This window comes from Notechis scutatus, chromosome 5, assembly GCF_049901735.1.
Source record: "Notechis scutatus isolate UNSWTSFEM ecotype Mainland chromosome 5, rNotScu1.2, whole genome shotgun sequence".
Lineage (NCBI taxonomy): Eukaryota > Metazoa > Chordata > Lepidosauria > Squamata > Elapidae > Notechis > Notechis scutatus.
In genome coordinates this window covers 113,669,612-113,695,840 of record NC_142013.1, presented here as the reverse complement: position 1 = coordinate 113,695,840, position 26,229 = coordinate 113,669,612, and the positions used below count along the sequence as shown (strand labels likewise).

Below are 26,229 nucleotides of genomic sequence, written 5' to 3'. Positions count from 1 at the left end.
TTCGATACAATAAGGCAGGAGAGTGAAGTCAGCAGAAAAAAAGATGAGATTTTAGAACCATGGCTGAAGGGAGCCCATTTTAAATCTAAACAGGCTTTACACTTCAGCCAAGGGTTAATTTTAGAGTTACACAAGTAGTTCTATGCAGCAGTTCCAAAGGCGGGGAAAATTAAACTTTGGGAAATCAGAAATCTGTGGTCAGTATCAAGAACCAGATTTGGGCATCGCACAGTCAGTTTGTGTTATGAACTAATAAAAACGATTTAATAAAAACTTGTCAACCTCATGAGAAAGCAGGCTCGTAATCCTGCACCTTTGATTGGCCCATGGATAGCGAGCAGGGATTGGTCCTTACGGAGCAGCCTGATTGGCTATTAGTTGAACATCTCTCATTGGGCACAATTTAAACGTTTGAACACAATTCATTGGTTAACGGGTCAGCAGCAAGCTCTATAAAAGAGCTGCTGCTGCCCAGGGTTTTTGCTCTGTTCCTAATCCTTAATAAAGAGTTGAAGTTCACTAGTTCTCTGACTCGTCTCCGTTCCTTGCGCCCATGCTCAGAATATAACAGTTTGTAAAATTCAAATTGCACAATCCATAGTTCAAGTTTGTCAAATTTGTAGAACAGTTTGCAAAATTCAGTTTGTAAAATTCAAGTTGCACAATCCGTAGTCCAAGCAAAAGAGATTCAGTTAAATCCAGAATAACCTTCTTAAATCAGCACCGAGACAGAGCTTATCATAAAGGCTTATCAGATCATAATTAAAAACAATGGGGAAGATTTAAAAGAAATTACTTCTGCAGCTATAACACAAACCAGAGTCTTATTGGAGAATTCACTTTCCAGAGAAGTTTCTCTTAGATTTGCAGATATGAGAATCCCTTTGCCCAAATGAAATACATATGTTTTCTGAATTAACTGTCAGTTTGCTGCTATAGTGAATCTGTCAACTGTGGAACTCCAGAATTTGATTTGCAATATTTTTATTTTAGTTACTTATAAGGCCTGAGTGACATTGTATTTGCAATTGCTTGGCGGCCTCAAATGTTACCTTTTGAGTTGAAAATGTAATGTCTAAGAGAGAGAGAGAGAGAGAGAGAGAGAGAGAGAGAGAGAGAGAGAGAGAGAGAGAGAGAGAGATTAGAATAAAGAACTAAAGAAAATAATACGATTTGAAATGTAGATATCTTTCGGGCTTCTAATATCTCCCATGTTTCTTATGTAAATTAGCAATATACATATTTAAATTTCGGTGGGTCTGTAAAAATCATAAGTTCACTTTAGTGCTGTAGATCCTCAGTTTGCAAATGCGAGGGAATAAGCAGACTTAAAATGTTTTGTGGAAGACATTTGCCCACAAGGTAGATAAAGAGAGAGGTCTTCATTTAAAGGGACAGGTAAATGAATGGTGCCCCCTTCTTCAGATTAACTCAAGTTCCAACCTGGGAATTTCCTTCACACTTTCAATAAGAGTGCAATCTTATACATGTCTACTAAAAAAATAAGTCCCACTGAGTCCACTGGGGCATGTTCTTAGGTAAAAGAAACAGCCGACATAGTCAGACTCCACTCAGTATCAAGGATGCAGTTGTAGAGATGGTGAACAGTATTAAGTATCTGGGTGTGCAGATAACTAACAATCTGAACACACGTCATCCTTAATGAAGCGTGCAAACCAGCATCTGCATTTCCTGTGACAGATCAGGAGAGCGCATCTTTTCTCCTTCTGCCCTGGCCACATTTTACAGAGGCACGATGGAGAGTGTTTTAACAAACCGCATCCCTGTTTGGTTTGGTGGCAGCAGCGCCTCGGATAGAAAGTCCCTACAGAGAGTGGTTGAGGACAGTGGAGAACATGATAGGATTATCTCACTTCCTGTTATTCAGGATGCTGCTTGTAAGCACTATTTGCTTAGAGCTCAAAACATTGTGAGAGACCCCACACACCCCATTCGTGGTCTATTTCTGTTGCTCCCTTCTGGAAAGAGGTTTTGAAGTATTTCTAGCAGGATTACCAGATTCTGTAACCGCTTTGTTCCCTAGGCCATCCCTTCGGTAAACTCACAAGGTTAGCTTTTCTCACCATGGACATGTATACATTAGAACTAGACTGTTGTTTCTGTGTGTCATATATTATATGTGGGTATGTGCATAATTTTGTATTTATTAATTTTGGCACGTTTATGCAGTGTATATTGGAGGCACGCTCTTTTGAGAGCCGTACACCATGAAACTTCACTTTAATGTATGCCGATCAAAGTCTGTTCTAGAATTACAGTTCTAGAATTACAGTTTTGGAAGCTAAAAATGGAGTTTCCCATAGCTTCACCCCTAACTTAGCATCCCACGCATACCAGTCAGGGACTGTTAACAACTAGAGAAGCGATTAATGGCATGCAAAACTGTCGGTAACCAGGGTGCCACCGGTGTAGACTAAAGTTGGGAGGAGAGACTGGAAGGAAGAACCCTCCAACAGTTCTAAAATGTAAGTACAGAAAAGACACGCGATCGGAAGTCGCGGATGAGGTCATTCCAGCAGTGACTCCATCCGTAGAACTCCCCGTGTCTTAGCTTGACTTTCCTTTAGTGATCACAACATAAATTGCTTGTCTTGTTTGACTTCCTTGTTCACCGAAGTTGAGCAGATTGTGGCCGTTTTCAACGCCTCCGCCCGACAAAAAGCTTGGGACCATTTCTCCAAAGCTCAACGGAAGAACATAGATATTTGGCGCAAGCACTCCGAGGTGGGTGAACTTTCCTTTTTCTGTTTTTATCCATCATTTCACAGCCTTGGACCAAGGGGCGGTGGGGAGGAAAAGGCAAAGGGGCCTGTGGTGGATTGTGCTTTGTTCGGCAGTCTTGGAATTGCCTCCATTGTCGTGCGTAAAAGTAATTAAGGACACTTTCCAGAGTCTCTCCAATAGTTTATGCAGCTGAAACTCTGAGACATAATATCCCTTCTACTAAAAGAGAGAATTAGCAGAGTTGCCTTAACATTTATGTTGTAGTCCTTTGCGTTAATGAATTCCAAAATGAAATTAATTCATCACAATAGTGTCCGAAAGCTGGCAAAACTATTGGGCAAAGCAGATTTTGTTTTGGAACACTATTCTTCATCATAATTATTCATCAAAAAATAATCGTTAAGGGGATATTGTAAATCCAGATTTCTTATTTAATTAGTATTAGCTTAGAAAAGACAAGGTAATTTTTCCAATTTGACTTTGGACAAAATAAAAGGGATTTTTTTTCATTGCCCGCAATCCAAACTTTATAAAATAGGGCACTGCAGTCAGAATTTGATGTTTTTAATCTTTTGAGTCCTATCAAGGGTAAGTTTTTTTTTTCTTTAATGGATGCAGTGATAGCAAAATTTAGGAGCTGCAAAGATTTTCTTGAACCCAGACCAGAGGTGGTATTCAGCAGGTTCTGACCAGTTCAGAGAACTGGTAGCAGAAATTTTGAGTAGTTCGGAGAACCGGCAAATCCCACCTCTGACTGGAGATTTTACAGTATCTTTCCCCTGCCACACCCATTGAGCCATGCCCACAGAACCGGTAGTAAAAAAAAATTAAATCCCACCACTGACTCAGACAGTATAAGAAAACTACTTTCTAATACTAATAAGAACTCAAGTTCACCTACAGGCTTACAGAAGTGGGAAAGGAAGTCCTCAGTAAATTATGACAGTTTCCTGGCCTTACTTATAAAAAAAAGAATATTAAAAATGTACTAATGGTGCTTTCCCTTAAAAGGCAACTGGACTTTCTTGTTTTTCTGGAAGATGTTTCACTTCTCATCCAAGAAGCTTCTTCAGTTCTGATTGAATGGTAGAGGATGGAAGGATTTATATTCCTGGCAGTCATCTGGTTGTTAGTACTCTTTCTGAGAGCTGTTGAGGCCACTTGGAGGTTTATCTGTGTCCCTGGGGCCAACTGAATCCTGTAGTCTACAATTTTTCTATTCATACTTCCGCACCATTCAAAGGGTGTCCATCCCAATGTGTATAGCTAGCAAGTTTCTTGATGAGAAGCAAAACGTTTTCAAGCAAAACAAGAAAGTCCATTTGCCTTTTGAAAGAAAGACATTAAAAATAAAAAAAAATATGTCTTTTGAAAGACATTAAAAATGTAGATTTCATGGGGTAATGAGCCAACTTGGGCTGTCCAAGGAAGGTGAAATTCAAGCAGTGGCCATGTCTACATGCTGTCTTTTTTTCAAGTTGAAGTCTACATAAGAAGCCAGAGAGTTGAACAGTACAGAATGATCGAAGTCAAAAGCATCTGCAAGGAAGTCTGTAGCATTTCTCAGTCATCCAAGTCATGTTTGTCCCAAAAGTGCTTTTTTTTCAGGAAGCAACTGGATTTCCTTGTTTCTTCTTTCCTTGAAGACATTTTGCTTCTCATCTCAAGAAGCTCCTTCAGTTCTGACTGGATAGTGGGGAATGGAAAGATTGATACTCCTTGCAGACAGCTGGTCATTTGCATCTTTGGAGACAGCCGTTGAGGCCACCTGGATGTTTCTCTGTGTCCTCAGGATCACCTGAGTGGTGCAAATGGTTCCTGTAGTCTGCAGTTTTTCTGGAAATCCATTCATACTTCCCAGCATTCGAAGGGCATTCATTCCACAGGTGACCCTGAGGACATAGATAAACCTCCAGGTTGTCTCAACGAGCCTCTAAAAGGCTGCAAATGACCAGCTGTCTGCAAGGAATATAAATCCTTCCATTCCCCACCATCCAGTCAGAGCTGAAGAAGCTTCTTGGATTAGAAGCTAAACATCTTCAAGGAAAGAAAAAAATAAGGAAGTCCAGTTGCCTCCTGAAAAAAAGCACCTGTGGGGCACCTGCAAGGAAAGAATACCATCTTCAGGATGGTAGATGAAGCTCTATGGTGGACGAGACCTCTTTTGAACTTCTTGGTGAAGCTGCTACAAAATGCAACAGAGTTTGCAATTCAGTGCTCATCCCCTACCTTGTCCATTTTGATGCCCAATCTGGAGATACCGGTGACAGGATATAAGGTATCAGACCAAAGGAGGGGATTCAGACTCATACCACCTGGTTTGTTCTAGTTGCTAACTTGCTCTCCTCAGAGCAAAATCTCTACCTGCTGTATTTAGCCATACCTGTTGGCTTTCTTATGAAAAGGTATAGTACCAGGACCACATAGGAGATAAATCCTGAGTTTAAAATACTTGGTTACGCTTAGCAATGGAAGAGAAACAGAAGCAGGGAGATTTAGGGAGTGGAAGGATGAAAGAAGGGAAAAATCAAATTGAGCCTGAACATCTGGGTTTTGTTCAATGCATGTGCATGATGAGAAATCAAGGAAGAAGAATAGTTTTTACTACATCCCTTTTGAGAGAGAGAGAGAGAGAGAGAGAGAGAGAGAGAGAGAGAGAGAGAGAGAGAGAGAGAGAGAGAGAATTCCCTACATGTTTAATTTATTGACCATATGAAACGTGGCTTGATTCATTTTCCTGAATTCATGTGCTCTGCATGTAGATGATTTCCTTCATTCTGGCTGTGGCTTAGTTGTGAACTGTGGGTTGTGTTGTGATCTATGCATCAGGCTTAATATCATGTGTGAATGATGGTTCTTGGGATCAGGGCACTTTGTAAATGGATGGAATGGCTACACCCTTCCCATGGATAAAAGGTTGGCATGGGATGTACCCCAAGATGCATGCTCGTGGTTTTTTCAATTGAGGGCAAAAATGATGGCCATTGTCCCTCTGGTGTCCTTCCCTGGTACCAGAAGGACCCAATTTGATACCCTTTATTAACAAGAGAGAAAGAGAGATGATGATATAGATAAATGGATGGATGGATGGGTGGATGGATGGATAGTGAGATGAGTAAATGGGTGGATAGGGTTAGGGATAGGTAAGTAGGTAGGTAGGTAGGTAGGTAGGTAGGTAGATAGGTGATGGATGGATGGATAGATAGATGGATGGATGGATGGGGAGATGGGTAGAGAGATGGGTAAATGGGTGGATAGGGTTAGGGATAGAGAGAGAGAAAGACATTAAAGACAGACAAATAGAGGCAGAATGTGTGTGTGTGTAGAAAGAGAGAAAGAGACAGACAGATGAGAAAGAGAGAGAGAAAGAGAAAGGGAGGGAGAGTTGATTGGTAGATAGATGAATAGATAAATGTTAGAGAAAGACATATTAGAGAGAGACGAATAATAGTGTGTGTGTGGATAAATAGATAATGGATGGATGGATGGATGGATGGATGGAGACAGACAGACAGACAGATGAGAGGGGGGGAGATGCATCTGCTTTGTTGGCCCCTGTGTGTCACAATAACCTGGCATGGGTCACACCTTAGTTTTTGTTGTAAAGTAAATAAGAATCGTTTCCTTGTCCCAGCCCTTCATTTTGAGTGTGTGTGTGTGTGTGTGTGTGTATGTGTGTGTAAAAAAAAAATAAAAAAATAAAAGTACCAAGTAATGCATCCATTTACTGAGTGCCCTGTCGGTGCATTGTTAACACGGCAGTCCTTTTATTCTTTCCTTGCCTAACAACAAAAATGCTGTGAGGAGGTAAGAGTTGCTTACTAAATTATTGTGCCTCTTGCTTATAACAATGGTGTTGCAGGCTTCCAAGATAAAATTGTGCTGTAGTCCAAATCCTTAAGGGGAACCTTTGGAACGCCCTGAATAAATAAATAATGGATTGAATAAGGAAACCATTGGATGTGATATCTGCACGAATTAAAAATAAATAACCTTTTATTATCACTGCCTCTTAACGATGTAGATGATGTACGATGTTTTCTGGGGTGATTCATAAATGAATACACCTGAATGCCAATAAAAAAAGGCAAAGGATTTTTTTTATTAATCAGGCTGCTATTTTTCTAATATTGAATATATATCTATTAACAATGAAATTTATCTGACACACACGCACACAAACAGACACGCTACACACACACTACGTTGAAAGAATTCGGGATGGGAATTAATTTCTTAACATTTAAATATTTAATATGCCACGATGCATCCAAGGCATCTCTATTTTTCTTTTCTGCAAACCATCCTTGAATTTTTAATAATGGTTATTCCCCTGTCTCTTTGCTTTTGTCTTTTTTAAAAAAAATAATAAAGCTGTAAGAAAAAAAATGTTCTGCCCCAAAAGAAGGCACATGTCTACCCTTCCCAAACCACTATCAACTAGAGCCAGTTTGGTCTAATGGTTAAGGTACCAGGCTAGAAACTGGGAGGTGGAGAATTCCAGTCCCACCTCAGGCACGAGAGGCAGCTGGGTGACTTTGAGCCAATCACTGGGAGATAATGAGTTCTAGTCCCGCCTTAGGCATAAAAACCAGCTGGATGACTTGGACCAATCACCAGGAGACTGTGAGTTCTAGTCCCGCCTTAGGCATGAAAATCAGCTGGATGACTTTGGGCCAATCACCAGGAGACGGTGAATTCTAGTCCCGCCTTAGGCATAAAAACCAGATGGATGACTTTGGGCCAATCACTGGGAGACCGTGACTTCTAGTCCCGCCTTAGGCATGAAAATCAGCTGGGTGACTTTGGGCCAATCACCAGGAGACGGTGAATTCTAGTCCCGCCTTAGGCATAAAAACCAGATGGATGACTTGGACCAATCACCAGGAGACTGTGAGTTCTAATCCCGCCTTAGGCATGAAAACCAGCTGGATGACTTTGGGCCAATCACCAGGAGACAATGAGTTCTAGTCCCGCCTTAGGCATGAAAATCAGCTGGATGACTTGGACCAATCACCAGGAGACTGTGAGTTCTAGTGCCGCCTTAGGCATGAAAATCAGCTGGATGACTTTGGGCCAATCACCGGGAGACAGTGAATTCTAGTCCCGCCTTAGGCATAAAAACCAGCTGGATGACTTGGACCAATCACCAGGAGACTGTGAGTTCTAATCCCGCCTTAGGCATAAAAACAAGCTGGATGACTTTGGGCCAATCACCAGGAGACTGTGAGTTCTAGTCCCGCCATAGGCATGAAAGCCAGCTGGGTGACTTGGGACCAATCATTCTCTCCCTCAACCCAACTCACCTCACAGGGTTGACGTGGGGAAAATAGGAGGAAGAAACTATGCTGACTATGTTCGCTGCCTTGAGTTACTTGTAAGAATAATTAAGGCGGGAACGAAATCAATAAAAATAGATAAAAATGAAAAAATAGATAAGGGTGGCATTGCAGGCAAAAAAAAAAACCCAGGAAGGTGTTGGGTCAAATGCTGAACTGTGGCTTCCAAAATGCTGCGGCCTGAATGCAAAGTCGCTTGATTTGCATGCTTAGAAAGTTGTCAGAGATTTGTGTAGCAGGCTAAATTGGGTTGCTTTATTGATTTGCAGAGCAGGTGTTAATAAGAAATCCAGAGGAAACTACCTTGGCTTTTTTAGGGAGAGGGCGACTTTTGAAAACACACAAGAAACATACCTCCTGGAAAGTCTGTGGAGATTCTCCGTCTTCCAGGTCATGGTTGTCCCCAAGATGCTTTCCCCCCTCCCCAAGAGGCAACTGGACTTTCAGGTTTTTTCCTTTGAAGAGGTTTCACTTCTCATGCAAGAAGCTTCTTCAGTTCTGACTGAAGGGTGGAAGATGATTTATACTCCTTGCAGACAGCTGGTCATTTGCATTCTTTTAGAGAGTCATTGAGGCCCCTTGGAGGTTTCTTTGTGTCCTCAGGGGTCACCTGAGCAGTGCAAATGAGGGCGTGGGGCCTTCTTGAAAAGACCGTGTTGTGGAGTTGTGCTTTCTGCAGGATGTTTTCTGTGTCCTTTCGCTGTTGAAGACAGGCGCCAGCTGTTGGGGATGAGTCTGTGTTGTCTCCATCTCAAACGGAGACGCAAAATGGTTCCTGTAGTCTGCTGTTTTGGGGAGATCTGTTCGTACTCCCACACCATTCAAAGGATGTTCATCCCAAAATACATCGCTAAAAGTCTGTAGAGATTCTCGGTCCTCCGGGTCATGGTTGTCCCAAAGATGCTTTTTATAGGAGGTAACTGGACTTTCTTGGTTTTTCTTTTGAAGACATTTTGCTTCTCATCCAAGAAGCTTCTTCAGCTCTGACTGGAGAATGGGGAAGGGAAGGGAAGGATTTGTGCTCCTTGCAGACAGCTGATCATGAAAAATGGCAGATTACAGGAACCATTTGCATTTCAGTTTGAGATGCAAACAAGACAGACTCAACCCCAAGAGCCTGCATCTGTCTTCAACAGTGAAGGGAGACAGAAAACATCCTGTGGAAAGCACAACTCTACAACACAGTTCCAAGAAGGCTCCACACACCCATTTGCACTTCTCAGATGTCCCTGAAGACACAGATAAACCTCCAAGTTGTTAGAGTTTGCAGCAGAAAACCAAGTCCAGAAAACACACAGATGACTGATTCAGCAGGATCATTAACTTCTTTATAAACATATTAACATGAGTAAAGTTTACAATACCATTTGTAGATTCTTTCAACGTAACATAAGCAAAAACGCAAGCAGCAGCAGCTCAGAGCAGATATCAGTTTTAGCAAGCTAACAACAATTTTAGTTTTTAATTCTCAGCAAAACACACACAGCCAAACCATACCCAGGCTGACAGCTCCCATGGGCCGGTCTGTTGCCATGCTTACTCACTTGCTGACTTTGTTAACCGTGTCTCTGCCAGTTAATGAATATACTCTGTCACCAGTGCCCTCAATGACTCTCAATATGGATGCAAATGACCAGCTGTCTGCAAGGAACACAAATCCTTCCATTCCCCACCATCCAGTCAGAGCTGAAGAAGCTTCTTGGGTGAGAAGCGAAACATCTTCAAGGAAAAACCAGAAAGTCTAGTTGCCTCCTGGAAAAAAATTCACCTTTGGGACTTCCTGGAATGACTGTGCAATTACATAGTCAGGGAGAGCACAGGCGACAATATTTTTAATGTCAAGAGATGGAAAAGCGATGGTCACAATGCATTTTGTTTTTGTTTTTTCAAAAAGAGTCAGTTTCATAGAAGGGAAAAACACCTTCCAGCCAAAGTTGGCATTTGTCCTATCATAGATGTTCCAACAACAACAACAGAAGCAACAATTGACACTCGAAAATTCACCCCAAACACATCTGGGGCAAAATTCATTGCATCCCGAGAAGCAGTGAACTTTTCCCCCTCTTTGACAATCTTCCATTTTGTCTCAAAATGAAAACATAGGGTTGGTGAATCTTCCAAGTAAGTAGAAGTCACTCTTTCGCTCAAGGCCAAGGGTCTCCAAACTTGGTCACTTTAAGTGAACTTCAACTACCATAATTCCATAATTCTTCAACCAGCCATGGAATTATGAGGAATTGAAGTCCACAAGTCTTAAAGTGGATAAATTTGGAAGCCCCGCCTGCTCAAGGCAATGTTTCCAAATTGCAGAAGTCAGCTAGGTACTTCTTGGTGCCTTCTACACATGTTCCCTTCTTCCTTTTGAGATAACTCTCCTTCCACTCACACAATGCTCTGGCCTTCTCTTCACTCCTTAGATCCCAAGGCTCTCAGACAGATGTCCACCCTTGCAATGAAATTGGAATTGTGAGGGACACAGATGTGTACAGGTAGTCCTTGACTTACAACAGTTCATTTAGTGACCGTTGAAACTTACAACGGCGTTGCACAAAGCGAATTATGAACATTTTTCCTATGTTGCAACCATTGCAATATCTCCATGGTCACGTGATCAGCAGTTGGACTCCCATTTATGACAATTGTAGCGTGATCCTCTTTTGCAACCTTCAGACCAGTCAACGGGAAAGCCAGATTCACTTAACAACCAGGTTACTAACTGCAGCGATTCATTTAACGACTGCGGCAAGAAATGTCATAAAATGGGGCAAAATTCAACCAATGTCTCAGCAGCAAATAGGTTGGTTGTCAGGATTCCGGCAGTTACTCCAATTAAATCAAGAGTCTCGAGCCACACTCCCAAAACTAAAAAGGATTTATTAAAAGTGACCATTCTACGTCCGGCATTAGCCTGGGCGTAACCGACTCTGAGATATGTAATTCACTGTCACCCTTGATCCTGCTTTCCCCCCCACCCCTCTGGGTGTATCATTCAATGAAACACGTCCATAGCCAAGAGTCATCAATCATGCTCTCCAATTAGATTGTTGCATGGCAGAAGCTTCAGTCATCTAATCAGTCTCTGAAGAAAATATGAATGGAATGTACTTTCGATTCCACACTGCTGCCTGCTCTTTGAAACTCTCCCCCTTTTTTCTGTTGCAGTTATAAAATGTGTGTAGAAAATATTTTATGAATTGACATTGGGTTCCATTGTGGTTGTAAATCGAGGACTACCTGTGTTACATTCTAGTAGGTGCTTCTGTCTGAGACGAAGGGACCTGTTGCCTGCACCAAGCCCTTCTTAATATCTTGGGAGCAGAATGCAACTTGGATTTATGGCCCTAATAAATGGGAGAGCTCTTCTTGAGTTTCCAAGGCCTCCTTTGTAAAACTTCCATCCATCAGCTTCAGCAACTTCCGTTGTGATTAAAGGCTGCAAACAGCCCCGAAGGATAATGGATTACATTTATTGATAAAACCCTGGATGCGTTTCTCCAACAAATTATTCTGAGTCTCTCGTTAATTACGAGGAATAAAATGGTACGTTCCTCAGCCACATTTATTTCTCAGAAGTCACTTCTCTTTCTTCTCCCAAAGATTTAATATCACCTCCCTGGGAATGGGCCTTTTTTTTTTTTTTCGATAGAAGAATTAGCTGTCTCCGGACCCCAAAGTGTTACACTCATCACTGGTGTATATCCTAGTGTTCCAGCTGACACTATTATGAGACGAAAAGTGAATTCTCCCAATCTTCCTTCTGCCAGCGTTAAGGAAAGTAGGCATAATGTCACCTCTTTTTCAGAGAAGGAGAAAACACAATATAGGAAGCACATTTACATGTCGTTTGCATTCCTGTGCCCTCTTTCCTGTTGGTTATTTCTGTCAAGACTGGCTATTCAGCCCCAACATTTATTTCAGAAATGCACCTCAGCCTGAGGCCTTCACCTCTCTGACACAGGAATAGGTTTGTTCTGATATGAACTGATTTTTGGAGCAGTTTTCTGCGGAGCACTGGGCCCTCTCCCTCAAGGTGACACAAAAATAGATAAGGTCATCATTTAAACAGGAAAGATTTACTTCAAAACATTATGCACACTTTCAAATGGCGCAAACTTAAGGAAACACTTTGACCTCAACATCCCACACGGAATCTGTTCTTGCCACAACTTTCAAACAGATCTCTCTCTTTTTTTTAAAGTCGTTTAAACCTTAAAGGTCAGATAGTACAATAGTTACTATAATTAATCATAGTTTCAACTGGGAAACTAGGATGGTCCTAGACCAAGTTAAAAAAAAAAAATGCTAGAGTATTCCTGCCAGCCATACAGACAGATCAGCCATCAACAAGCACATAGGGATAAACAACACCTACATGCCATTCAGAAGAATAGCAGAACAGAATAACAGAGTTGGAAGGGACCTTGGAGGTCTTCTAGTCCAACCCCCTACCTAGGCAGGAAACCCTACACCACTTCAGACAAATGGTTATCCATATCTCTTCTTCAAAGCCTCCACTGATGGAGCATTCACAACTTCTGGAGGCAAGTTGTTCCACTGGTTAATTCTTCTCACTGTCAGGAAATTTCTCCTTTGTTCTAGGCTGCTTCCCTCCTTGATTAGTTTCCATCCATGGTTTCTTCTCCTGCCTTCAGGGGCTTTGGAGGATAGCTTGACTCCTTCTTCTTTGGGGCAGCCCCTGAGATATTGGAAGACTGCTATCGTGTCACCCCTAGTCCTTTTTTCATTAAACTAGACATATCCAATTCCAGCTACCCTTCTTCTTGAGACAATCAAAAACAGTACCTCTTTGCCAGCAATCAACACCCAGACAAACTGAGATTGACTTCAAGATTAAAACTAGACCAACAGTCAAGCAGTAAACAAATCCCCATCAAGGAACTGTCAACTAAGACAAACAATCAAAGCTTAACCAAGAACATTTCTACCACCAACACTGTTTATATAAAAGCTATTTTATATAAACAGAGAGCAAACCCCACTCCCCTCTTATAACTGATAATATTACCTAGTTGGGTAATGAAATGTCTGCAAAAAAGAGAGCAACAAGGACCCCACAGTCATCCTCCTCCTCCAACCCCATGCCCTTCTAGCATTGATGATATAACCTAGTTGGGTAATGAAACATCTACAGGAAAACAACCAAACTCAGAGAGTACCAAGGACCCCACAGTCCTCCTATCCTTCCTTCTCTTCCTCTTCTTCCTCCTCCTCCTCCTCTCCACAAACCCCATCCCCTTCTAGCAGTGATAATGTTACCTAGTTGGGTAATGAAACATCTGCAAGAAACAACCAAGCTCAGAGAGCACCAAAGACCCCACAGTCATCCTCCTCCTCCTCTACCACAAACCCCCCTCTGTCAGGGCTCCAGCAAATCCACTCTCATTCAAATCAAAAGTCTCTAGCCGCATCTCAGAGAAAAGTAAATTGATTTATTAGGAGTGGCCATGTTGGTGTAAGCTGGATGCAGCCAATACTAAATTACATCATACATTTCCCCCTTGACCCTGGTCTTCCCCCCACCCCCTGGATGTGACTTCTCCAATGGGGGGCATCCATTTCCAAGAGTCATCCATCATGCTCTCCAATAACCTTCTTACACTCCAACAACTTTGGGCTGCCGAGGTGATTATCTAGGCATTTAAGGAATGCCTTGTTTTCCCCCCCACTCCCTTTTTCTGGCAGCTAAAAAGACCAAAGGAGTCTCTTTTCAGTTGATACCCTCCTTCCTGGCACTGATGATATGTTACCTAGTTGGGTAATGAAATGCCTGTAAGAAAACAACCCAGCTTAAAGAGCACCCAGGACCCCACAGTACAATAATCAGATGAATGACATCCCCTAATATAGATTATTATTCCTAAGGCTATTTCACTTGGAGAAACATTGGTTAGTCATTTAGATGAAGAATTTATGATTCCCAGTAGAGAACTTTCCTAGCTAGATAGCCAGATGGTGGCTGCAATTGAGGGCTACGGGTGCCATCTTGGATTTATTTTTGAACTTTCCTCTTTGTGGATACACCTGCCATTTTAGGCCAAAACTAAAGCAGCCTATGAGGTTTTGCCCCCTTATTTTTTTCTGTTTTTCTACTTCCGTCTGCCACCCTTCTCCCAAAATCAAATAGATATTGAGCAAGAAAGGGTAGAACCCTCCTAAAGTGGTGGTTTTTTTTTTTAAATCATTCTCTCTCTAAAGTACTTATTTTTTCCCCTCCATATCTTTGTAAGAGTTTACTGAAAGGTATGAATTTAACCTCCTCAGAATCAAATTAGCGTGAAGGTTAAACCTAACATCACCAAAGCAGAAGACGATCCTCATTTGAAACTAGACATTAATAATGCATCTCCATCAGAAGTGCTAAAAAATTTTTTTTTAAAATTAATTAACTGGACCAAATGGTACATAGCCACTTTCCAAGGGAAGGAATTGAGTTCAGGAACTGGAATTTGGCTTCAGCCCAGGACTAATGAAGTAAGTTTTTGGGTTTTCTCGTGTTTTACTTTTAGGAACTCAGGAACGCTCACAGTGAGCAGCTGATGGGGATCAGGAGGGAAGAAGAGATGGACATGTCGGACGATGACAGTGATGAAAATCCCAGTAATAAGAAGCTGAGGATGGAGGATTCAGGTAAAATTCCAATTCCTTCCTTCTTTGATTTGAAACATGGATAAATCCTCCATTTATGGCCACAATCCTTTTCTCAGAGTTCAAAAAAGGCCAGATGGTGGCTGCAATTGAGGGCTATGGGTGCCATCTTGGATTTATTTTTGAACTCTCCTCTTTGTGGATACACCTGGAAAGGGTGTGTGTGTCATGCCCCTGTCAGAATCTGAATCCGAGGAGGAAGATGAACAGCTGACAGGGAGTGGGAGTGTGGCTCCGTTGGCTGTGGAGGAAACTGGGGAAGGGCAGAGTCTAGCTGGGCAGAGCAGGGAAGAGGGAGAGCAAGGGAGAGGGACTTCAGAGGAAGACCCAGGCCCACCCCCTCTTTATCCTATGGCACGCAGGGAGGAATGGAGAAGGGACCAACATGGGTTGCATGGCTTATGGGGGACGAAAGGACCCTGATTCCCTTCATTAACCATAGCTGGGAACGGAGTTTAAAAGAGATGCATGCTGAGTGCAGTATCTTCTGGGAGCAAACATGACCATCTTGTGTTGACTTTGCTTATCTGTGTTCCTGGCATCTTCCCAACCATGTTGAGTTATTGTCATGCCTTTCATGTCTGGAATTCTTGCTTCTTCCCTGCCGGACTAATTACCTCATTTTGCCTTGATTGGACTTATAGTTACAGTTTTTGTTGACCATGTTTTGGACTTGATTCTCTGCAGCCAAAGGCTGTTCCTGGGAGAGTTTTTTCTCCAGCCCAGAAGGTAACCAGGACATTGGGGGCAAAGTTGGAGCTAATAAAGGGACTCCTACTGATTATCTGACTGGGTTGCCTTTGTGCCACACCCCTTTGGGTCATCACAGTGTGTGTGCCAGTTTAACACAGGTAGTCCTCGACTTATGACCCCAACATTCCTGTTGCTAAGTGAAGTACTCACTAAAGTGAGTTTTGCCCCATTTGACATCCTTATTTGCCACAGTTATTAAGGGAATCGCTGCCATTGTTAAGCTAGTGGCATGGTCGTTAAGCAAGCACAGCTTCTTCCATTGGCTTTGCTTGTTGAAAGGTCAGAAAAGGGGATCATGTGACCCTGGGATGCTGCAAATGTCATAAATACGAATCAGTTGCTGTGCATCTGATGACCTGGGGATGCTGCCATGTGTTGTGGTTCGCCGGCAGCTGGTGCAGATGGCAGCGGAATCGGAAGTAGGGAAGAACGGGGACCAGTCTGGAAGTCTGGGGAGGATTCGGATGAAGGTCCTGCATCTGATGCAGGGATGGGGCCAGGACCATCTGGGAGTTAAGTGCTGACTCCGGAACCTCCACAGTCTGGCAGCAGTGTGGTAGAGGAATAAGGGGAGCCTGTTCCCAGTGTGCATGTGCACAGAGCTGCTGGAAGGTGAGAGCAGCTGAAACAAAAGAGGTGACTTGGGAGTAAGGCTTGGAGGTGATTGCCCCTCCCACAAGGTATAAAGGACAGGCAAAGGTAGAGAAACCTTTGCAGGAAGCAAAGTCGTTCATTCTGTTCGGATTAAACCTGGAAGCTCTGTGTGGACTTTGTACTTCGGTTGGGGTTTTCTCAGTTAATTTGGCACATTTGTTGTTGGCAGCAAGTCAAAGGAGAGAATGGTGGGTGCTTATCTCGAGGGACTGTTTGGGACTCATTACAGGCTGGGAATGCACATAATTCCCAGCTTTGAAATAAAACAGGAATTAACTGAGCATGTGCTTAATTACGGTCTCAGGAAGCCTTGGTCAGAACACCATGAAAAACAAGTCATAAGTCCCTTTTTTCCCCGGTGCTGTCACTTCAAACGGTCACTAAATGAATAGCCGTAAGTCGAGGACTATCTGTACTTCCATCCTTGAACCCCCTGAGAGATCTGGTCAAATGGGATGGTGACCTTCCGTGGTTTTAGGGCAGAGAATTGTGCCGCAAAAATCCACATTTTTCAGAGAAAGAGGTTCCCCCGCACCTGACGGATTATAATTCCTGTGCTGGAAACAGATTCGATTTTTGCAGGTCCGATCTTGCGGATATACAACTTGATACAAAAGGCTGATAAAAGGATGCTTTGTGGAGAAAAATGCCATCTTTGTGGGGGAGAAGAAAGCTTTGTACGCGGTTTATGGTTATAGCTAATAAAAAGAACAATCAAGAAAAAAAGGACCCGGGGCAGCCTATTGATCTGCGAGCAACTCTTTGATGTGGAACCACTCCAGGTGTTAATCCTTCCTGTGTCCCCCTGCTATTTGCATAGTTTCCCCTGCTTATTTCCTGCAAGGGAACAGGTCAATAAAGGATTTTCAGTTTTTTTTCACCATGGAATGGGAAAGGGTTTTCCTGTTTTATTTCCCTCAGCGCTGGGGTGTTTCTGTCACTCGGCACAGAGCAAAGATGCCCTCATGGAAGGTAGAATCAGAGGGTTGGGAGGGACCCTTGGAGGTCTTCTAGTCCAACCATCCCCTCACTTCCTCTTCCTGCTGCTCCTCCTCCCCCTCTTCTTCTTTTCTTCTCCTCTCCCTCCACCTCCCTATTTCCCCTTCCCCTCCTCCTTCTTCCTCTTCTTTCCCTTTTCCTCTTCCTCCTCCTCCTCCTCTTTTTCTTCTCCTTCTTATTCCTCTCCTTCCCCCTTTCCTCTTCCTACTCCTCCTCCACCTCTCCCTCCACCTCCCTATTTCCCTTCCCTCCTCCTCCTTCTTCTCCCCTTTTCCTCTTCCTCCTTTTTCTTCTTCTTCTTCCTCTCCTTCCCCTCCCTTTTCCTCTTCCTCCTCCCCCTCTTCTTCTTTTCTTCTCCTCTCCCTCCACCTCCCTATTTCCCCTTCCTCTCCTCCTCTTCCTCTCTCCCTCCACCTCCTCCCCTTCCCCTCCTCCTTCTTCCTCTTCTTCCCCTTTTCCTCTTCCTCTTTTTCTTCTCCTTCTTCCTCTCCTTCCCCTTTTCCTCTTCCTCCTCCTCCTCCTCCTCCTCCTCTTCTTTTCTTTTCCTCTCCTCCACCTCCCTCTTTCTCCTTTCCCTTCTTCTTCTTCTACTTTCCTCCTCCTCCTCCTCCTCCTCCTCCTCCTCCTCCTCCTCCTCCTCCTCCTTCTTCTTCTTCTTCTTCTTCTTCTTCTTCTTCTTCTTCTTCTTCTTCTTCTTCCTCTTCCTCTTCCTCTTCCTCTTCCTCTTCTTCCTCCTCCTCCTCCTCCTCCTCCTCCTCCTACTACTACTACTACTACTACTACTACTACTACTTCCTCTCTAACTGTGCCTTCAACAGGGCTTTTTCCAGCCGGAAAACTGCAGTAAATAAATACAGAGTTTTCTAGACTTGGAGAAAAACGGAACTTCTCATTTGCCCAGAGACCCTCTGGTCTCTTGAGCTAAAACCAAGCCATCCCTGCCTCCAGTATCTGCTAAGTACTGTACCTAGAAAAATCTCCACAGGGAATGCCATAAGGAAGCGACAGGTTAGCTTGTACTTCATAAATCCAGCCAATGCCTCTGTGAGCAATTCTCGTGCTACAAGTGATATGAGCAAGGATTTTGTTTTTCATTTGACAGAGCGTAGAAATATAGAGTTTGTTCGTGAGAAACTGGTCGGATATTATTATTGTAGGCTCAGTTGACTCTTACTGTACTCCAATCTCCCTGGCAGTTTAGAGGCTGCTCTTAATTAATGCAAAGGACTAGGGGTGACATCATAGCAGTGTTCCGATATCTCAAGAGCTGCCACAAAGAAGAGGGAGTAATGCCATTCTCCAGAGCATCTGAAGGTAGAGCAAGAAGCAACGGATGGAAACTAATCAAGGAGAAACCTAACCTGGAATTAAGGAGAAATTTCCTGACAGTGAAGACAATCAGTGGAATGACATGCCTCCAGATCTTATGGGTGCTCCAACACTGGAGGTTTTTAAGAAGAGATTGGACAATCATTTGTCTAAAATGGGATAGGGTATCCTGCTTGAACAGGGGGTTGGACTAGAAGACCTCCAAGGTCCCTTCCAACTCTGTTATTCTATTCTATTCTATTCTATTCTATTCTATTCTATTCTATTCTATTCTATTTCTATTCTGTTCTGTTCTGTTCTGTTCTATTCTACTCTGTTCTATTCTATTCTATTCTATTCTATTCTATTCTTATTTTGGAGAATTTTTGAATCTATTCTGCATTCTACAGAAAGATGGCCAGTTTTCTGATTCCATAACATATCACCTAAGGAATTGGTAGTTCCTTAAGCCAGTGGTGGGATTCAAACATTTTTACTACTGGTTCTGTGGGTGTGGCTTGGTGGGCATGGCTTGGTGGGCATGGCAGGGGAAGGATAAACGGCAAAATCTCCCTTCCCTCCCCACCCCACTAACCTGCTTTCCAGCTCCCTTCTCCTGTGCAGGGCAAGCAAAGAAGACCCAGCCGATCAGCTGGGACTCAATGAGAAGCAGAGAAGAGATGGGGGTTGGCGGGGCCAGTCAGAGGTGGGAATTGTCGGTTTTCCGAACTACTCAAAATATCTGCAACTGGTTCTCCAGAACCGGTCAGAACCGGCTGAATACCACCTCTGCATTAAGGAACCTAAGCGTACGGATGGTGCATGAACAAGAATTAATACAGCTTCATCTCAGAAGAATTAAGGTGCCTTTGAGGTGCATTCAAAAGCCTGCAAAACATTTTTACATGTGTTGCATGTAAAAAAAACATGCTTCACATGCCACGAAGGAGGACTTCAGTTGCAAAGTCGTGGATGTCAATGTTGACTTTTGGGACACCCCTTCATGGATGCCCCCTGTACTGGTAAATTTTTCTCTCTCTTTTAAAAGTCTGATAAATGCAAGATACAGATCCACAGATATGAGAGAAAAAATCTTTGGAGTCATTGGTTGCTCTCCGAGTTTGGTTTTGTTTTTTTTCATCTTACAGACATTTCATTACCAAAGTAGGCAACATCACCAGGGCTAGAAGAGAGTGGGGTTTGTGGAAAGGAGGACGGGGGGGAGGAAAAGGAGGAGGACCGTGGGTCCCCTGGTGCTTTCTGAGCTTGGTTGTCCTTCTTGCAGACATTTTATTACCAAACTAGGTAACATCAGCAGGGCTAGAAGAGAGTGGGATTTGTGAGGAGGAGGAGGAAGAAAAGGAAGAGGAAGAGGAGGAGGAGGAGGAGGAGGAGGAGGAGGAGGAGGAGGAGGAGGAGGAGGAGGAGGAGGAGGAGGAGGAGGAAGAAGAAGAAGAAGAAGAAGAAGAAGAAGAAGAAGAAGAAGAAGAAGAAGAAGAAGAAGAAGAAGAAGAAGAAGAAGAAGAAGAAGAAGAAGAAGAAGAAGAAGAAGAAGAAGAAGAAGAAGAAGAAGACAACTGTGATCCCTGGTACTCTCTGAGCTTGGTTGTTGTCTTGCAGACATTTCATTACCCAACTAGATAACATCATCAGTGCTGCAAGAGAGTTGAGGTTTGCTCAAGAAAACAACCAAGCTCAGAGAGCACCAAGGACCCCACAATTCAACCCTGAGCTACAAGTGTTCTCTTTTATCAGAAATAAGTTTGTCTTTACCTAATCTCTCTCTCTGTGTGTATTTGTGTGTGTGTGTGTGTGTGTGTGCTGTATGCGTTTATTTGTATTTCAAACAAAGTAAGTCACCCCTAATTTATTTTGCCTTAAAAATAGAACATTGCATGGACTATTTTGATTGCCTCGTTGCTGAAAAGGTGTGCGTAAATTTTCTTTCCTGTAGGTGTTTGCTTTCCTTTAGGTAATCTGGTTTATAAAAGCGGGAGAGAGAAATGGGCTTTGTAAAAGAAGGTTCATGAAATAGGTTATCTGAAATTCACAGCAGCAGCCAGCGCTAGGTTTGAACTTGCAGATTAGAAAAAGGGGAGAAAAATATATTGTCTCTTTTTTTTTTTTCCTTTTGGTCCCCCTGGAAATAACAGACAATTTATTTTTGAAACCATTTCTGGCCAAGAATCAGGGCCCACGGGAGGTGAACGGGTGATGATGGCAGCCGCTGTTGACAGAGGGACCTGAATGAAAAACTAAAACCAAAACCAAAATAGAAATGGCCGCTAGCTGAGGTACAGCAAGCCAATTAGGTAGATTAAATAAAAATAAGAAAATGAAATTTCTGAGGACGGGTGCCTATTCGCAAAGAAAAGCAAAGAAAAAAGAAAAGCAGCAACACCATCATCCTATCCATTAAACGTTGGTGCAAATACCATCTTGTGGCTTCTCACTTCTCTGCCAACTGGCATCGATTCCCAAAAAATGAAGGACTGTGAACTAATTTCAAGAGTTATTGAAGGGCAGCTGTTTGCACATTGCTGGCTGGAAAGATTTTCACCCCCCTTAGGACGGATCACTAATTTCCCCTCGTAACGAAAGAATGGTATTGTTATGCCGCTTAAGGCAACCAGGCCACACACAAGTTCTCCTCTTACAACATCAGTAAGCGAATGGCAGGAAACCTGCGGGATAGTATTCCTCAACTTGCAGCCATTTTGTTTCATGGCCATTCAAAGCGGCAACAAAGCAGAATATGGGTAGCTCGGACTTCAGGTGAGGAGTCCTTGGTGCTCGCCAAAGCTTCATTGTTTGCCTGAGGACGCTTCATGACCTAACTAGGTAACATCATCAGTGCTAGAAGGGAGAATGTATTGCAGGGAAGGGGAAGAGGAAAGAGGAAGAGGAAGAGGAAGAGGAGGAGGAGGAGGAGGAGGAGGAGGAGGAGGAGGAGGAGGAGGAGGAGGAGGAGGAGGAGGAGGAGAACTGTGAGGTCCCTGGTCCTCTCTGAACTTGATTGTTTTCTTGCAGACATTTCATTACCCAACTAGGTAACATCATCTGTGCTAGAAGGGAGCAGAATTTATAGGGAGGAGGAGGAGGAGGAGGAGGAGGAGGAGGAGGAGGAGGAGGAGGAGGAGGAGGAAGAAGAAGAAGAAGAAGAAGAAGAAGAAGAAGAAGAAGAAGAAGAAGAAGAAGAAGAAGAAGAAGAAGAAGAAGAAGAAGAAGAAGAAGAAGGGTGGTAGTAGTAGTAGTAGTAGTAGTAGTAGTAGTAGTAGTAGTAGTAGTAGTAGTAGTAGTAGTAGTAGTGTGCGGTCCTTGGTACTGTCTGATCTGGGTTGGTTTTTTGCAGATGTTTCATTACCCAGCTAGGTAACATCATCAGTGCTAGAAGGGAGTGGGTTTATAGGGGGGAGGAGGAGAAAGAGATTGAATAGGATTATGGAGTCCTTCCTCCTCCTCCTCCTCCTCCCCACAAACCCCACTCCCTTCTAACACTGATAATGTTACCTAGATAATGACCCCTCCAAGTTACAACAGCATGGGAGGGGAGTGACTTCTGAACTATCCTCAATCTTATGATTGACACAGCATATCCCCACCATCACATGATCAAAATTGGGGTGCTATGGCCATCTCACACGAAGGGCCTCTGCATGCAAGCATTACAATAAAACCATAAAAATATTAAAAGCAGTCATTTGAAGAAGAAAAAAAAACCTAGCCAGGCTTAAAAATAGAACCACCCAGTAGAGAGTAGATTAAACCCAATGGCATCTCAAGATAGAACAGACTAATTGAGTTGAAAGGGACCTTAGAGGCCTTCTAGTCCAACCTTCTGTTCAGGCAGGGGACTCTACATCAGTGATCCCCAACCTTTTTTATGCCGCGGCCCGGTACCGGCATCAGCTGGGCGCCGCCATCTTTTTGATGAAAAAGTGCTTCCGGTGACCTCACCGGAAGCACTTTTCATCAAAAAGATGGCGTGTAGCGCTGGTGAGCTTTCCGGTAGAAATGGCTTTCTACCGGAAAAGCTCACGGCGCTGCGCCGCCATCTTTTGATGAAAAGTGCTTCCGGTGAGCTTTCTACCGGAAAAGCTCACCGGAAGCACTTTTTCATCAAAAGATGGCGGCGCCAGCAACCAGCGCCAGTAGGACTTGTTCCGCGGACGGTACCGGTCCGCAGACCGGTGGTTGGGGACCCCTGCTCTACATGATTCCGGATAAAGGGTGTCCAATCTCTTCTTAAAAACCTCCAGTGATGGAGCACCCACAACTTCTGGTAGTGTTCTGACCCGCGCCCTTTTCCAACAAATCAAACACAATCCAAAAGGAACAGAATCCTTGTAATGCTTCTACAAAATAATTATCGGTGATAAGCACAAGCCTTGCCAACTGTGCAGACTTGCCAAAAGATAACAGACAAGAAATAATTTGGAATACAAGAATCTTCCAATACCAACTCAGGATACTGGAATGTCCACGAGGCTGGAGTTTCAAAACGTCTTTGCCTTCTGCAAAGAACGTTCGCTTCACAGCTGGCTTTTATCTTCTTGAAGGAGGGGCCATTACCTTGCAGCCTTACTCCCGAGTCGCCCGTGCTGCTGCTCTTTCCTCCGAGCAATCCTTTGTGCACGCGTACTTGGCACAGGCTCCTCAGGAACCTCCTCATCGCTGCTGCCAGCCCCCACAATCTCTGAAGGCAGCAGTCCACTCCCTGATGGTCCTGGCCCCTCATCTGAGGCCTCGCTCTCCTCAGCCGTCCGCACCTGCTGCCAGCTAACCACAACAGGTGGCAAGTTGTTCCCCCTGCTTAATTGTTCTCACTGTCAGGAAATTTCTCCTGAGTTCTAGGTTGCTCCTCTCCTTGGTTAGTTTCTGTCTAAGTCCCGTGAAATCCCAAGAATGATATGGAGCATCAAAGCGCATGGAGCTAAACTCACCTTTAGCGTGTAGTTGGCGAGCATTGTGTATACAAACGGTTATGGAGTGCTTTTTTGAAGCTCCCTCAGGGAGGAAGCATCACAGCATAAGCCGCAGGCAAAAGGAATCGCAAGGAGCCACTGTATTATTATACAAAGAACTAGCATTTAGAACACCATCATTTCTGTTACATGTATTTTTAATATTTTTCCCCCTGGTCTCACTATGCCTTGCACTTCACTTGACTTCTGAAAGTTCTTTGAACTTTTCCTTTGTATTCTAGCATCGATTCTCAGGTTTGGATTGGATTTTTTTTTTTTTTTGCATCAACATCCCAACTGCGAAAAACAACCTGATAAACATTGCTAAAGTTCTCATCGTACTGAGGTGTCATTTTTATTTGTTTTATTTATTATCCGATTTGTTTGCCGTTAGTTCTTCAGTGGGAATTACAGGAGTAATGCAGAACTAAGGAGCTAATTTCTATTAATACAAATCAGTAAGCTTTCCTATAACACTAATGCTAACTATGGTCTAGGGCAGTGGTGGCTAACCTTTTTGGGCTCCTGTGCCAAAAAATTGTGCGCGTGCTTGCACGCTCATGTGCCAGCACCCAGAAGGCAATGCACCCTCCCCATGCTCCCTATGCATGCACGCGCAATCCCCCACCCTCCTCCTCCTCCTCCTCCTCCTCCTCCTCCTCCTCCTCCTCCTCCTCCTCCTCCTCCTCCTCCTCCTCCTCCTCCTCCTCCTCCTCCTCTTCTTCTTCTTCTTCTTCTTCTTCTTCTTCTTCTTCTTCTTCTTCTTCTTCTTCTTCTTCTTCTTCTTCTTCTTCTTCTTCTTCTTTTTAATTCAGCCCAGATGAGGCAAGAAAAGTGTTACATCAGAATAAGGGAATGGAAGCTAATATATTGAAATTCAATCCAGGCAAAATTGTCAGCTTCTTAGTGGCTCCTTGGTTTGCCCAAGCTAATTTGGTTCAATTTTTTTTTTTTACCCTATGGGCTTAGGATCCTAGTTTTATGACACTTATGGGATTGGCATTAAAAAAGCATTAAAAGTTGTAAATCTAATCTTACGAAGCTTCTCCTCTGGAAATATCGAATTACTAACTAGAGCATACAAAACTTTTGCTTGACCAATACTCAAACACAGCTCATCAGTCTGGAATTTGCACTGTATATCAGACATCAATACAATTGAGCGAGTCCAGAAGTATTTTACTAGAAGAGTATTACACTCCTCTGCTCGCAACAGATTACCCTACACCACCAGGCTTGAGATTTTGGGCTTGGACAACCTTGAACTACACCGCCTATGGTTAGACTTAAGCGTAGTGCACAAAATTATCTGCTACAATGTCCTACCAGTCAACGACTACTTCAGCTTCAACCATAACAATGCAAGAGCACATAACAGATACAAACTCAATGTAAACCGCTTCAAACTCAATTGCAGAAAGTACAATTTCAGCAACAGAGTGGTCAATGCCTGGAATGCACTACCTGACTCTGTTGTTACATCCTCTAACCCTCTCCACTCCTTTAACCTCAAACTATCCACTATTGACCCCACCCCATTCCTAAGAGGTCTGTAAGGGACGTGCATAAGTGCACCATTGTGCCTACCGACCCTGTCCTATTGTCCCCATTTATTCGTATCTATTTCCTGTATTCTTACTCATGTTTATACTCATACTTATTATCTTGTAAGCAATTGACAAATCAAATAAATAAATAAATAAATAAATAGGTTTCCTCAGAATAAGCATAAACTGCCTATTACTCTAGCTATCCAAAGATAACTTTGCAGGAGCAAACCGTATCTTGGCAACATCCTTTTGAGTTATTCTGATGTTCATAGCTTGAGATGCCTATGGAGATCCTCAGCTATCCATGGATAGGTATAGTCTCCTGCTTGAGCAGGGGGTTAGGCTAGAAGACCTCCAAGGTCCCAGCTCTATTCTAATCCCATCTGAAGGAGGCATCTGGCATTTCTTCAAAAGCAGCTCCTCTGAATCTTACAGAAGAGCTGAATTGTCTTGGACCAGAGGAGAAATGGCTGACAACAGCACAAATATAATTAAAATGAAGAGGTACAGCTCAGAGCTAAGCATTCTTGATATTTATGTGATGCATAATCCACCCAGGACATAAAGCTTTTTCATTGTCTCGTCTCTTCAGCCTATCAAAGGCCAAAATCCATGCCATTTATCACAGCGCGGAAAGTTTTGTTAACATTACTTCTGGGTTCTTGGATCTCTTTAAAAAGAAATGAAAGAAAGAAGCGGAATTTTCGAGAGGACATATTTAATGAAGTATTTTTGCACAAATATCTGGCTAAGCTACAAACTGTTTGCAATGCCTGTGGTGCCACGATGACTTTGAACTGCCAGAAATGCTATTATCTAGATTATGGTTTATTATGTTTTCTGGTTTTTCATCTTGATAAGTTTTAATGCAGGATCATTACATATGAGAATAGATTTAATCCTGTTCTTAGCAGGCTTTAAGGACACCAAAGGGATTATTTATATAATAAGATGCAAGGTTGCTATGGAAAACTCTATAGCAACCCTAGCATCTTCAGAAAAGCAAGCAGCCACTTGTGACAGCAATCTAAATTTACATTTATTTTAGTGTCATTTTTATCGACACTCTTAGTCTCTCATTTTGACAAGATGCTAAAATATGTATTTTTTTGTGGGGGCGGGTCAGGCTTGAGCAAAATTTATAGTCAAGCCCCAGAATTAAAACAGTTCCTTAAAAAATATTGAAAAACAACGGTAGGGTGGTTTTGCCATTAAAGAATAGCATTTCAGAAAGAAGATATGTTTGCCTTC

At 43.1% G+C, this 26,229-nt stretch overlaps 1 protein-coding gene across 2 annotated transcripts in view; it reads left to right on the top strand.

Moving 5' to 3' along the window:
- Positions 1–26,229, top strand: part of ENOX1 (ecto-NOX disulfide-thiol exchanger 1) — a 478,008-nt gene that overhangs the window by 378,138 nt on the left and 73,641 nt on the right. For both annotated transcript variants that reach the window (XM_087967587.1, XM_087967588.1), the window contains exons 10-11: positions 2,639–2,745; positions 14,612–14,732. In XM_087967587.1, coding sequence (XP_087823713.1) covers positions 2,639–2,745; positions 14,612–14,732 — 228 coding nt within the window. The remainder of the gene's footprint in view (positions 1–2,638; positions 2,746–14,611; positions 14,733–26,229) is intronic.